The sequence below is a fragment of the Arvicanthis niloticus genome, chromosome 27 (genome assembly GCF_011762505.2).
Source record: "Arvicanthis niloticus isolate mArvNil1 chromosome 27, mArvNil1.pat.X, whole genome shotgun sequence".
Lineage (NCBI taxonomy): Eukaryota > Metazoa > Chordata > Mammalia > Rodentia > Muridae > Arvicanthis > Arvicanthis niloticus.
In genome coordinates this window covers 9,828,618-9,843,414 of record NC_133435.1, presented here as the reverse complement: position 1 = coordinate 9,843,414, position 14,797 = coordinate 9,828,618, and the positions used below count along the sequence as shown (strand labels likewise).

The 14,797-nt window shown below is 43.7% G+C and overlaps 1 protein-coding gene across 6 annotated transcripts in view; it reads right to left on the bottom strand.

The window, feature by feature from the left end:
- The window catches only part of Yap1 (Yes1 associated transcriptional regulator), a 73,659-nt gene that overhangs the window by 4,389 nt on the left and 54,473 nt on the right, over positions 1-14,797 (bottom strand). For 4 of the 6 annotated variants that reach the window (XM_076926118.1, XM_076926120.1, XM_076926119.1 and 1 more), the window contains exon 6: positions 2,535-2,665. In XM_076926118.1, coding sequence (XP_076782233.1) covers positions 2,535-2,665 — 131 coding nt within the window. Of the gene's footprint in view, positions 1-2,534; positions 2,666-13,649; positions 13,698-14,797 lie in introns of all 6 variants that reach the window. The other 2 variants (XM_076926116.1, XM_076926117.1) reach the window with 1 other exon arrangement.

The window sequence follows — 14,797 nt, the reverse complement described above, 5'->3', positions numbered from 1 at the left end:
CAGGAAAATTCAATCAGCTCAGGACAAAAATAAACATGTGTTAAGCATGACCATGATTCTTAGAGGAGCAGTGAACAATCCTTGCCTTGTAGTACCTCTGCAGAGCCCGACAGCCTCTGTCCTGGAATGGGACAGACACAGTGATCCCAACTAAAGTGGCAGCTGCTAAAGATAGAGCTATCTGAAGGTTCTAAGCTTGGTGGCAGGCAACTGAGAGAAAAAAGTGACAAGTCCCGTCAACTATTGAAGCTTGGGGTCCCTAGGTTGAGGGATCAGACCTGCTTTAGGCTCATGCTCCAGCCCCAGCACGGAAGTTAGGCCATGGACAGCTAAGCCCAAATAAAGAGACAGAAGGCCTTTTTGTCAAAAGAGTTGAGTCACTGAAGATAAAAGTCCCACGACTAGATCTTTGTGCTTCTGTTGGGGGAGGGGAACACTCAAACAGCTCAGCACAGCTAAGAGGCCCAAGCTTTAGAAGAAAAGGGAGGTAAAGTGGTGAGCCTTCAGGAGACACAGGAGATAACACACATTTTTACTTAAGGCTGAATGCAAGGTCCTGAGACTGACTCAAGAACAGCAGAAAGCAGTCTGAAGCTTCCTGAAGAGAAAGAATACTTTCCTAAGTTATGCCTGGCAATAATAGCTGCTATCAAGTAGGAAACCGGAATTCGACTAACACTAAAACAAACCAACAAACCAATAATCCCAACCCCGAGGGCAACAGCTGCTCTTACTGGCTTCTGACCACAAATGTAGACTGACTCTCTCACATGATGGACATTTAAAGTGTTTGTTTGAAAAAAGAAACAAGAAACAAAAGAAACCTAACCCCACCACCGCCAATCCAGCCCAGCAGTACAAATGTTGGAGTCTAACCTTCTCCCTAATTAACTGTTAGGTGCATTCGTCCTGTCCTCTCCCTCACCACTCTACGTGACAACCGCTGCTTTATGCCAGAGCTGCAAAATTCAGAAGCCTTATACAAATCCAAGAAACATAAACTTGCCTGAGACCACTGGTATACAACACAGCCATGTATATTAGCCCAGGGTGCCTGCTAGTTTCTGCCATGAATGGCAGGGACACTGTTCCCACATAGGGACACACAACAGACGTGTGTCAGCTTCCCAAGTGCTGGGATCACAGTGTGAGTTAGCACCCTAGGCCAGATTCAAACAGCCTTTCATGGCCTTTGAAAACAAACCTACCATCCAGGCCAACTCCTGAGTTTGGCTTCTTTTGACAAGATCTCACTACGTAGTCCTGGCTGTCTTCATACTCAGGCATTAAAGCCCTGCTTCTTTGGCTCCTCAGTGCTGGGACTGAGGTGTGCCTGGCACAGGGAAATGACGGAAAACCCAACTGTTCACAATGTTCTAATAGGATTAAATACTTTCCTGTTAAAACTAAAACATTTTCTAATTTAACTGCTAAGAATTCAAATAGTTTTCCTAAGCCATATTTTGAGGGGTTAAGGGGTGATTTATTTTTTGAGACAGGGTCCCTCTGAATGTCCTGGAACTCACTCTGTATACCAGGCTGACACTGAATGCACAGAGAGCAGCCTGCCCCTGTGTATGCCTCCTGCTGGGATTAAAAGCATGTGCCACTATCATCTAGCTTCCTAAACCAACCAATTCTAACAGGATGTTGTAAATTAGACATGACGGCTCATCTGTGTAATGCTAGCACCTGGATGGCTGAGGAGAGAGAGAGAGAGAGAGAGAGAGAGAGAGAGAGAGAGAGAGAGAGAGAGAGAGAGAGACACACAGACACAGAGAGAGAGGAGAGAGGAGAGGAGGGGAAGGGGGAGGGGAGGGAAAGGGGGAGGGGAGGGGGGGAGGGGAGAGGAGAGAGGGACCCTAACTCATAGCAAAACAAAACAAAATCCAAACAAATGAAAACAAACAAACAAAGGGAAGGAAAAAGTATTTTGCTTGAAAGCATTTTGGGAGGTGGGGATCTATCTCACAGGAGTATTCTATCTACATCTTGGGAGGTGGGGATCTATCTCACAGGAGTATTCTATCCGCAAAGCAACCTTGGCAGATATTTCATAACACAGCAAGGTAGGTTTTAGTTAAATATTAATCATAAATGATTCAAACCCAAGGACTGTAAACTCATTGGAACTTACAGTGTTTAAAATAATGCCACTAACAACCTTATGTTTTAAATTTTTGGGTGAGGCATAACAACCTCCCATCCTTCACTAACATCCTCGTGGGTAAGATGCTGTTTGCTTGCTTTACAGAAAGGCATTCACTCTATCCTTCAAGACTAATTTTAAGGGACTTTAGCATAGAGCGTGCACAGAAGTGAGCATGTTGGGGGCTTTGACCCCGATCCTTCCACAAGCCTAAACAGTCAGCCCTCAGCCCTTCACTCCTCAGCTCTGACTGTGCTTGGCCTCTGTGGAGAGATGGTTGACAGCTATGGGGTTTTGGCTCACACAGATATTCTACACAGCCATAAATCTCAAAGCAGAACAAAGCAAGGGTCCTTTCCAGATCCTGGCCAGCATTCTCACCAACCTGTTAAGAAAGGGATCTGAACTATTGGTTGTCATTGTCCTCAATTCCTGAGACATCCCGGGAGAAGACACTGCATTCTGAGTCCCTCCATCCTGCTCCAGTGTGGGCAACTGGCTGCGGAGAGCTAATTCCTTAAGCAAACAAACAAATGTAAAGAGAATCAGTCTGCTGATTAACAAATTTACTGTTAGATTTAAAAGAGATACAATACCAAAAGGGGTAAACAGATACAAACAAAGTAAAACATTAACATTTATTTTAACATTCCTAATTAGAATAGCCTAATTCGTCTATGCATTTCAAGTGATTAGAAAAAAAGTAAGCTGCAGACACTAACCTCCAAACATGCATAATTAACTATTCTGGCTTATTTTTCTTTACTTGTAAAGACCCCCAAATCTTCCCTCAGGACAGTCAGTTTGTCATTACTTACCGGCTCTGAAGGTTTGGGGCCAGCAGTGAAAACAGAATGGAAAGAACACATGTGATTTGTTGTCAGACACCAGCCCCCAGCTCCCAAGCCCTCCACTGCTCACACCAAGCCTCACCATCTTAGGGACTTCCTCCCAGAACTAAATAGAGCTGTGTTCTCTCCTCTGGGGATGGTGAGTCTGGGATAACATTTCTTCAGGGATCAAACAGTGCTCAACAGAATCCTACCTGGAAATCTGCCACAGGCTGATGGTCCTTGGAGATGCTTCAGAAAATTTTGGACCAGGGTTTCTCACCAGTGCCCTTACCACCCTACCCTATAAATCACGGACTTGTCTCCTGAGCAGATGTCACCCCTGCTTGTGCACAGGCCCCTCTCTTCCACTTGCTAGTTGACTTGCAACATTGAGTTTTCTCTAAAGCACGCTGCCAGGTCTCTGCAGTTCCCCAGGCCCAAGGCTGCCTTTAAGGCACAGCTTTCTCCGGTGCCTCCAGCGACATCTTCACTCAGGGCCTGAGCCAGAGACACCTCTTACTCTACACAGTATCTCCTCTCTTTAAACTCTATTTTTTTATCCAGGTTTATTGACACCCTCTGGCCTAACATCCTTCACACTGGAGCTCCTGACCCAGAGGTGTACTGAGTTTGTGAACTTGTGTGGCGATGGTGAACGGAGGAAAAGATCACCTTAAATTTTTGGTAAATTTGAACTCAAATTTTAAATTTTTTTTCAATTATGAATGAACAATAACCGTCTTCGTTATAGCTGATTTTTCATCAGTAGTTCTACTACTCTTATTTCCATAACACGCCTTAACCATTAGGGACATGCAGGAGCAAAGTAGTCCACATTACTATCAAGAAATCCATAACAAATGCTGTAGACTGAGGGAGGGAAGAAAGGAAAGCTTGTGTGCTGTTAGTGGGCAAGTAAATCAGTACAAAACAAAGGAACACTAGAAACAGGACCATCAGACCGGAGAACCACTCCTGGGTAGACACTAGAAGGAAATGAATTCCTAGAGACACCTGCACATCCATGTTTAATGTTGCTTTAGTCACAATAGCCATGGTTCTGAGGCCCAGCAACAGATGTGTACATAAAGAAAATGTGATATGAAATGAGAAAGAGAATTCATGGAGATGGGGGTGAATATAGTGTGCAAAGCAAGCCAAACTCATACAAGTATCATATGGTTTCTCCTACTGAAAATCTCATTCAAAAAAGAAGTATATATACCCACAAAGGCATGAAAATGAAAGGCAGGTTGTTTGTGGGGAGACCAACAAGGAGCAACCAAGAGGATGTGTGTGAGGCACACGTGAGGAAAGCACACGATGTGAGATAGAATACAACCCACTGTTTCACATTAAATGGTTCACGCAGACCACATACACTCTCCTAAACCTACTCTGTAGATGACACTGGCCTTGAACTCACGAAGACCTGCCTGCCTCTGCTGGGTTTAAAGGTGCGCCACCACTGCCTGGCTAATTATTGTGCACCCCTGCACTTTCTCAGAACTGTTTTCCACATGTGGCTTCAGGACACCAGTTCCTGAATGACCTCACCTCTCATTTAACCCTTCATACTCCAAGCTCTTCCTGCTCTAGCCTTTCCTGTTTTCTTTTGTCCCCTCTCTACAAACCCATGACTTATTAATAGGCCCTGTACTTTTCTAGGTGGGTGTGTGTGTGTATGTGTAAATCTGTCTATCTTGCTCAGTGTCTGTCTGCATATTCTCTCCGGGGTCAAGCCTGAGTCCACTGCTTTCTCATTTCAACAAGAATACTGAGACTGTCAGGCCCAAGCCATAGATCTTCTGGCTGTCTGTGCGGCCTCGCTGAAAGGTGAGAAGTGACTCTAAGGGTGGAGAATTCCTGCAGGTTCTCAAAACTATGCTTTCCCTCATGTGGCTTCTTGCTAAGTAAGACGTCTTTTTTTCTTTCTATTATTTAGGGCTCAAAGAAGGCAACTCTTTTCCTATGTCACTCCTACAATGATCCCAGCTGCATTTTGAGATTGGATTTTGCAGGCCATGTTTAAAACCCTGAGCACCCAACAGGATCGTGGTGCTGAGCGTGCTGTATTAACCTATGTCCTGTAAGGACAGAATGAAGAGACTGTTTTATTGAATAAAACAGTAACAACATGGAGTAATCCATAGTATTCTGAAACTGAACATGTCCAGGGTTCTGTGATGTGCCAGGCAAGTGCCGCCGCCACCCATATCCCAACACCTCAGATGCAGTTTATCAAAGAGGCATATTTCTTTCTGTCTGCCTGTTTTTGAATTTTATTCAGTTAACAGAAGCATGGCCATAACTGACAAACAGTTAATAGAGATAACTGTAGTATGTTGCATTTTCATAATATTTTAACAATCTTTTACCTTGGCTCTTTTGAAGATTGTCCCCTGTTGGTTGTGGCGAACACTTTTTTTTAATTCAGCACTCGGCAGAGACAGAGGCAGGGAGGCAGATCTTGAGTTTCAGTCCAGCCTGGTCTGGAAGACTGAGTTTCAGGACAGCCAGAGCTACACAGAGAAACTGTCTCAAAGCTTCTGTGTTTTTGCTGCTTTGAACTCTGTTGCTCTTTTGCTTTTACTGGCTTTTCTTTTTAATTTATTTACTTTTAGTTCATGTGCACTGGTGTTTTGCCTGTATGTTTGAGGGTATAGGACTCTCTAGAACTGAGGTTACTGTCAGCTGTGCTTTCCCATAGGATACTGGGAAATCCAGGTTCTCTGTAATCGCAGTGCTCCTAACTGCTGAGCCCCGCTTCCTGACTCATGTAACAACTTCGTTTCTCCTATGCTGCAGACCCAGCAGTCTAGATTCACAAAGAAAGGCAACTCAGGGATGTGAAGGCAGTTGTTCATTCCTAGTCACCCAAGAAGCCTCCAGAAGCTATGATCGAAACCCAGCTACCCTGACCTTGAGAGGATCAATAAAAACAGGTGACAGTACGCTGGGTGATGGGGCTGGCAATGATTTGCAAGAAACCAGGACCACAAGAACATCCATTCTGCACAACACAGAGATGATAAGCATTATACTCAAAGCAAGATTATCTGGCTGAATTCTGAAACTTATAAAACAGAACTGATTGAGAGGCACCTTAGTTTTGAGAGTTCAAATTAAGACATCTGCTTCTTGTTCATTCATTCTTTGCTTTGACTCAGGCAGGTCCATGACTACTTCTGTTTTTCAGCTCCTGCCCACCCCCACCCTGTCCTGGAACTCACTCTGTAGACCAGGCTAGCCTAAAACTCACCTGCCTCTGCCTATTGAGTACTGGTATTAAAGGCGTGCTCCAGCAGCACCTGACAGGTCCATGCCTTCTAATTACACACAGTCTGTCGTGTGTTCTGGACACAGAACCGGCCCCCTGTTCTCCTGCTGCTGCTTGCACTTCCTGCCATTCCCGTAACACAATTTAGTTAAATCAAGTTTTGTGTGAATGAACACACATGGTATGTATCCTTTTATTTAGTGTATACAATCACACACCCCTACGTAGACCTAAGCCAGGTGCGGAGACAGTGTGCACCTGTAGTTTCAGTACCTGGAAGGTTGAAGCAGAAGGATTTCCAGTCCTAAAGCCAGCCTGGTCTATAAGAGCATTGTTTTAAGTCAGACACAAACCCTAAAACTAGTCTAAACTCCCTCCTCTCCAACTTCCGACTGCTGACACTGTGTTTATCTTTAATTTTTAAAAGATGACATCATTTAATTTGGAGCCACAGACCAACTGCCTTCCTTTCTTTCCAGGCTGTACCGAGGATCAAATCCAGTACCTCACACTCACCGGCCACGCACTGTGGGAAATGACACTGAAAGCAGGGGCAGGAAACTCAAGTCCATCCTGGAAAGCAGGCAGACCCGCCTTCCTTATGAACCACCATAGAAAGCTCCCTCTAGATCAGACTGGGACCACTGAGTTTACTCACGGGGCAAGACTCTAAACATGCCCAAGATTAGCTGAGATTTACAGACTCACTGGGAAAAGCTACTGCATGTTTGAATTATTACAGAAGAAAATGTGCTAAAAATACTTATTTGATTTAGAAAAAGTCAACTACTCTAGTAGAAGAACTATTTGACCTCTGACACAGGGCAGAAGCCTGACCTGGCTCTGGCCAAACTTCTTCTGACTTGCTTACTTCCCCATTTTTGAAAGACTTTCAAACTTTTCCAACTACCTTTGGGAAAAGAGAAGTCTGACAAATCTGTATTTTTAGCTCAGGAGTCTAATTTTAGGTACTGTGTTCAAGATGAAATAATCCTAAGCTCCTTGGAGACAGAGCAACTTGCAACATCCAATGCTTTGGGTGAAATCACTCCTGTAGACCATCCAATTATGTCCCAGGCTTAAGTTGTAACAGCTACTCCACACTGACCCAGTTACAGGACAATGGGTGTGTTTCCATGCTGAGGACCAAACTGGCGAGAGGCAAACGCTGAGCCACTGAAGCCATATCCACAGCAACAATGTTTCCAATAGGACAGCCTACAGGGTATCTTTTGAAAAGTCAGCTCTAATTTCACGTTCATCCTCTTTCAATATCTGACTGGGTATAGCTTGGAGTAGGATGTACCCCCAAATCTTCCAATCGTGTTCTGAGAGCTGCCTAAAGCTTTCTCAAAGTTGCTGACAACATGTAGAATGCTTACTGTCTATAAAGTGTGACTGCCACATGCCATTTCACAAGGTTGTTTACTGAAAGCACATGCACACAGATTAAGAAACAGGAAACCCTGTAGCAACCTTGGCTACAAGAAGTGACACCTGACACAGGGAACAAGGGGTTCACATAACGGCACTCACATGCACGCAGGTTGACTTATATAGGAAGAGAAGTTGTCTTTAGATTCAATGAATGCCAAGACAAGATTGAGAAAGAGGTGAATGGGGAGGAAGCCAGGTGTGCTCCAGCCTGTAATCAGTAGTTCAAGGCCAGGCTGGACCACAGAAAACAAAAGACTACCAAAAACAAAACAAAAAAACAAAAGAAAGCCAAGGAGACTGCATTATTTATACAAAAACTCATAGACAACTGGCCCTCTTACCCCCTTCCCCCCATCATTTATGTAGAAAATATTCTACTGCTCTAGCTTTTGACAATTTCTTGAAGCCAACAACAGGTTTAACTTTACTGAATCCTATTAGCTGCATATGCAAATAATAAGCTTAGCTAACCAAGGGTGCAGCCAAGCCGTCTGTACTATCCTTGGCAGTACCAAGTTATGCTGCAAAACTTGTGCTTTTGGATACTGCATGATACACAGGCATGGGCAAGTTAACAATCACCTTTGTGAACTGGAAATCTAAATGTAGGAAATGAAAAGTTAACCCCCAAAATACATATTCTTATAAACAGTTTGTCTTGGTGATAGCAGTCTGGATGAACAATTTTTAAAGACAGCTAAGCTCAAGGTAGGCATCTTAGCCAGGTGTGATGGTGTAGTTTGTGAGCCAAGTTCAAGGCCAGTCTGTTCTGCATAGTGAGTTCAAGACCAACCCTGCTTCAAAAACCAAACCAAGACAGACCAGGGTCTTATCAGTCTCATTTTCAGACTTATCTTTAAGTTACAGAGTTCTTTATTTCTAAAATAAACACATTAAGCTGGGCTGTTTCTCACAGAGTCCTACAGTTTGGTCTTTTGTAACTTGGGAGCTAAAGCAAAAACCAAACAAGAAAAAAACCAGCAAGTTTTTTACAGCATCACTTCCTCAAGAGAGAATTTTAGTTAATAAAACAAAGTAGTAAACCGTGTACAGGATGTAAGGCTAACTACTCTGCAATACCTCTGTCTCACTATGTAGCTATGGATGGCTTGGCATTCACTATGTAGACCAGGCTGACCCTGAACTTACTAAGATTCAAGGCAAACCAGTTAAATAAATCTAGGATTTATGAAAAATTAGGACTTCCAAGAGAAAAGAGATAATGTTGAAAAAAGTGTTAAAAAAAGAATTGTAAATTATGATTTCTGATGTCTGTTAACTTGGAAGACAGTTTTGAGTTGGGGAAAGCCAAATTCTTTGCTATAACTAAATTCACAAGAAAGAAATGTCGTTGGAAATTGTTTTTACTTCGTTCTGAAGAATGGCTTGATTTTGCTGTGCTTGATTAAAAATATAGGGCAGCCAAAGTCTTTTTTTTTTTTTTTAATCAAGTGTTAAAGTGTAGCTACCAAATCCTCCAACACTGTCATTCACTCAGTCACAGAGCACCCTCTAAGGCACCCTGCGCTGTGCCAGGAACAGGGAGAACATCAGACACAGCCGCAAAACAGACACTGTCATTTCTATGAAGAGTGAAATTGACTTTCGACCACCTAAATCTAAAATAAGACATTTCTATGACTGTCGTATTTTGGGTATTTCAGCTATTCTGATGAGGACACTCCTGGGTGAGACCTGGCCTTAGGGCAAACAGAAAGCCCTAATTGGTAGGAGAAGGGGACCAGCAAGAATCTATCTCATCAATGAAGAGCAGCTTACCAAATACAGAGGAGCTGCTGGCCCCGAAGCATAAGCCAGAAAGCCTTTGCAGCAGGAGAGACTCAAGATACTCAGAACTCCATTTTCAGCAGAGAAAGAGGGCAAACTGTACCCAGAAAGATAATTATTTCCTCAAAATGTGTCTTCCAGAAGACCTGTGACAGAGCTGGAGTGTGCAGGACTGCCTTGTGGGAGACCTGGATCCACCACAGGCAGTGGGCACTCACACTCAGCAGAGATGTTTACAGCTTCCATTCCTTTTGGACTTTCGAAATGAACATTTCAGTTCTACATAAGACTGAGTTCCCTGAATCCTACAAACACACTATAACACATTGTGGTGGCAAGTTCCATATTTAGTTATGAAGTTCTAAAAATGCCTTGAAAGGTCTTTCTTCTGTTGATATGATTCGCACCACATGCCTAAGGTTTTCATTAACCCACAGGGACTTAAGTACACACATGCTACAGGATCCAAAGTGCTAAAAACATTTTTTGACTGTAGTTATTTAAAAATGCTGACAGTGCTTGTATACACTTGTAATCCAGTAACTCTGGAGAGATCTTGAAACCTGCTAGGAGTTCAAGGCCAGCCTGGTCTAAACAGCAAGTTCTAAGACAGCCAGAGCTACACAGCCAAGACCCTAAGTAAGTAAGTAAATAAATAAAACCAATGCACACTCTGGAGTCTGGAGCTGCTGACACCCGCAGATGCATTGCCATCACTATGAATGAAATGCATCTTTCTACTGGAGAAGTGAAAAGCAACAACTATGAAGTCTGCACATCTTGAGCCCTTCCCATGTCTGCTTAGACTGCCCAGCACTGTGTGGCTGACTTGATTCTCTTGTGCCTTGTGGGACGCCCCTCACCATCTTCCTGATGGGTGTGATGCTTGAATCCCAGCATTTGGGAGTCAGAAGCAAGTGGAGTTCTAGGACAGCCAGAGCTACCCAGAGAAACCCTGATAAACAAACACACTCTGCCCTACCCCAGAACCAAACCCTTCCTTGACACTGTGGCATGGTGCTTTGGCAGGCTGAGTGATCTGAGGTAAAGGACAGAGGAAGTCTTCATAAGCCATGTCTCTTTCTGTCCCTCTCCTGCCTGTCTTCCTCATGCACTCTCTCTCCCCCGAAAGGCAGGCCAGATTGACAATTCCTTTTCTCCAAGCCGAGTCAGAGCAAATAAAATCACTCTCCTGCAGCACAAACGCTGAGGTCAGCAACATTACCTCTCCCCTCTTACTCTGCAAGAAGTCTCTATGCCCCACTGCCCAGAAGGCGAGCTCATCCGGCTCTGCTGGGGTCCTCTAGATGTGTGTCAACACCAGCTCTACTGATCACTGAACTGCAGTAGCAAGCTGTTTTTTGCTGGATCTTTGAGCTACCATTTTTAAAGGCTCTTGGGTGATGCAAAATAAATAAATTGGAAATTCTACTGTTCTGGCTTTTATTATAGAAGTAATAGCTGTACCCACTATGATATATATGAGAAATGTCACTTTTCTCTTCATATACAATGTCTTAAGGTCATGGAGAATTTTTGTAGGATGAGAGTCCACCATCACAGTCAAATATACAGATTGGCAGCTTCATAGCCATCAGTCCATATGCTGACAATGAAAACATACAGAGCAAACCATTATGTTTTATATGTTTTAGAAAGGGTCTCATGTCCAGGCCAGTCTTAACTTGCTATGCAGCCAAGGCAGGCCCTGAACTCGTTATCCTGAAGCACTCACCTCTCAAGGACCAGGACCATGGGCTTGTACAATACACCCACAAAAACTGGTGTTCTAAATCTTTAGCATGTGCTATGGCGTTTTCAGAATTTATCTCTCAAATATGTTTGATCTAGACTATACAAATCTAAAGCATCTGCTCCAGTTAAAACACCTTAAGAAACTGAAGAACGGAACTCAAATGAGTTGTAGCCATGATGAAAGTAACTGAGATGGAGACAACTCCATGTTTCCCCTGCATGGACAGAAGCTCTGGGTTCACCCGTGAGCAGTTCTGGGAGCTAGGAAAGCACTCGAGACAGACCCCACCCTAAGGAGGAGACTCTGAAGGCCTTGGCTGATGCACTCAAACTGACAAAAGAACGAAGCAGGTACTGGTTCTTCGAGAGGAGGCGTGAGACAATGCTTAAGCAGTTGTCTAAGGCCCACAAGAACTGGAAAGTGTGCTGTCACCACTGTACATCAAGAGGGACCACCAGGCAGAACCCCAAAAAGTCCGTTCAAAATAACCCTGGACTCCCCAAAGCTTTGGAAGCCTTGAAGAGTCCCACACTCTCTTCTGGGTACCAAAGCAGAGATGGCATGTCACAGGATTTCTGACTTTTCAACTTCCTTGTTAGGGAAGGGAGCTACTGGGCTTTATGTCTATGGAAGGTACATTAACAATAAAGCTTGCATTCACAGAAACTAAACAAACAAAAAAACACCTTAAGATCTTACTGTTTACATCTGTGTGTGTGTGTGTGTGTGTGTGTGTGTGTGTGTACGCGCGCGCACCCAGAGCCTTGTACACACTGAATACATGGTTGATCACTGACTTGGGCCCCTAGCCAAGACAGATGCCAAGTCACACATCTGTAATCTGGACCTAAGAGGCCGATGCAGAGGATCCATGAGAGTGCAAGGCCATCCTGGCCTATATATTTGGTGAAATCTTCTCTTCAAAACAAAACAATACACAAAGAATGGAAGATGTTTAATACTCTGCACTCCTGATGCCTTTACTACACAAGGATTTTTCTATTCAAGTGTGAAGGCATCTATATTCTCTAGATTTGGGTTTCAGATTTGAGCAAGAAGGAGAGCCTCTGCATTGTTTCTGACTTACAGGACTTATGATCCAAATGAAAATCTAAGGAGTTACCTTCGTTTGTTGAGAATCACTGATAGAAACCACTACTTTAAAGAACCAGAAGAAAATACTGTCTTTGTAAGATTCAGTGCTACGCAGAGTGTTGCAGCCAGATGTGCACAGTGCCCCTCGCCTTGAGAATGACTGTGCTTCACTCTAGTGCTTGCATTCCCTTATTGGTGTTTTGGTTAAATGAAGGCATTATGAGATAAAGACAGCAGAGTTCAGGCCAGGTGTGGTAGTGGACATCTTTAATCCCAGGACGTGGAAGCAGAGGCATGCAGATCAGTTGGTTCAAGGCCAGCCTAACCCAAAAATTGAAAAAAAGAAAGAAAGAAATAGTTTCTTTTTTTAGTACGGATGGGATCTGACTTTATCAACATGTAATTCCATTGGCCAACCTAACAGCTTGTTAGCTGTTAACAACTTAGCCCAGAGGAGCTACAAAGAGTGTGAGGCTGCTGATGTGGCAGCAATCTTAGCACCTGAGAGGTTTAGGCAGGACAGCCATAGAAAGAACTGAAGCCAGCCTGGGTCATAATACAGTGATACCCCAAAGAAAGAGAGGTGGGCAGGTGGGGCAGGGAAGGAAAGGGAGCGTGCCTTTATGACTACTGCTCATCTAAGAGAGGGAGGCACACGGACTCTCTGTAACTCCTGATTTCTTTGACTCTTCTAGAGCACAAACATGCGGGAACCACATTGGTACCTAGACTGCCACTATTCACAGAGCTCAGACAGGGGGGCAGCCACAGCAGTGTTTGGTGCTTTTGTGACCAGTGTGTCACCAAGGAGAGCTGAACCACCATGTGGTTGATGGAGGCAGCTTTGACATTTACAATGCCCTCCTTGAGAAGGGCTACTGAGAGTAACGTTTTCAGTAGGATTTCCAAAAACAGCCTGCAAGCATAGAAACTAACTACTTTCTTTGCTATGGCTCAATTTACTGATTCTTTTAAAACTTTTTTAAAGAGAGTGAGAAACAAAAATCTATTTTAAACTTCTTGAACAAAAATCATACACATTTGGAGGCTGGCAAAATGACCACTGAGACACACTGTGTATGAAATAGAAAGTTCTGAGAGTCTCAAATGCCACACACCCTGGGAGAATCAGCACGGCCAGACAGTCGTCAGTCCCCTGGAAAAGTAATGCCAAGTGTCTTGGGAGAAAGATGACTCAAACATATCCATTCTGGCTCATCTCCAATGAGAACAGGGCCAGGAACACGGTGTCTCTCTTTCCTAATTTAGTTATCTTTTCCCCCAACGCTAAAACATCATATAAGAGCCTACCTGACATTTTGGAGCATTGGCTGTGCTGGGATTGATATTCCGTATTGCCTAAGAGTAAAAAATAAGACGGATAAAAATTACTTTAAGCCACATGGTTTGGCTGTGTAGGCTGCCTTATAAATTGTATCCAGACATCTCACCATAGCACAGAATTCCCAAGCTACCCAAGAAACAGCAGGCTAAGAAGGAGAAGAGCCAGTGAAGTCACCACAGAACACACTGCCCCTCACAGTCCAGCAGCACTGAGGACAGACAGCAAGACTTGGCGCCAAGACAAAGGCAAATTTAGTAACAGTCAGGTAGGCTCTTTGTTTCTGTGTTAGATGTAGCGGGTAGAAATAATTTTCAATGTTTCAGTGATAAGACACAGCTGTGGATGGAAGACGCTCACAGGAAGCCAGAGACCTTAGGATGTACTCAATTTATAGATTGCTAAACAAACAGTTCTAAAATAAAACGCAGTCCCTTAGCATCAGAACAGAGGAAGTCTGACCCTTCAACACTGGGCGAGACACAGTAGGCAGCAGAGAAAAAGCAGCAGAGGTCACCTCTGAAGAAGGAAGGCCATTCTGTCCAGGACCCACCACCCAAGAACAGCCAGAAAGCTTCTTTGGAAGGAAGAGTTTTACAAGTAGCAGAATTGGCCCAAGAAACACTAGCTAATTGACGTAACACAGAGTGACACAAGGGCATCTCTACATTAAGAATGAGAAGACATTATAAACTGAGTTTCTTATTCTGTAACAATCTTGATTTTGGCAGCCCACATGCATTATGAAATTGCAACTTGATTGTATGCCCACCAATCAGTCACAAGGTCACAACAGAATGAAGACAATGAACCAGGCTTTATATTTCTACTTCTTCTAACTGCCACACACGGAAATCCTTTCGATGCTACCTGCTCTTAGTGTTTTATATACCTGGGAAGTACCCTTCCTTCTGCACAGTGAGAGAGGGAAGGAGAAGACGACACCTGTGTTAGTGTGCTTTCCTTGTGCATCTTTTAACAATGTTTTTCAGGACAGCTCTCTCACCGCCTGCTGGCACTAACCTCGCCAGCACACTTGAATCACACATTTTGAATGAGCACCAATAGCTTAAGTAGGAGTCTGTCTGAGATTAAGTTAATCTATCTTTAAGGTCAA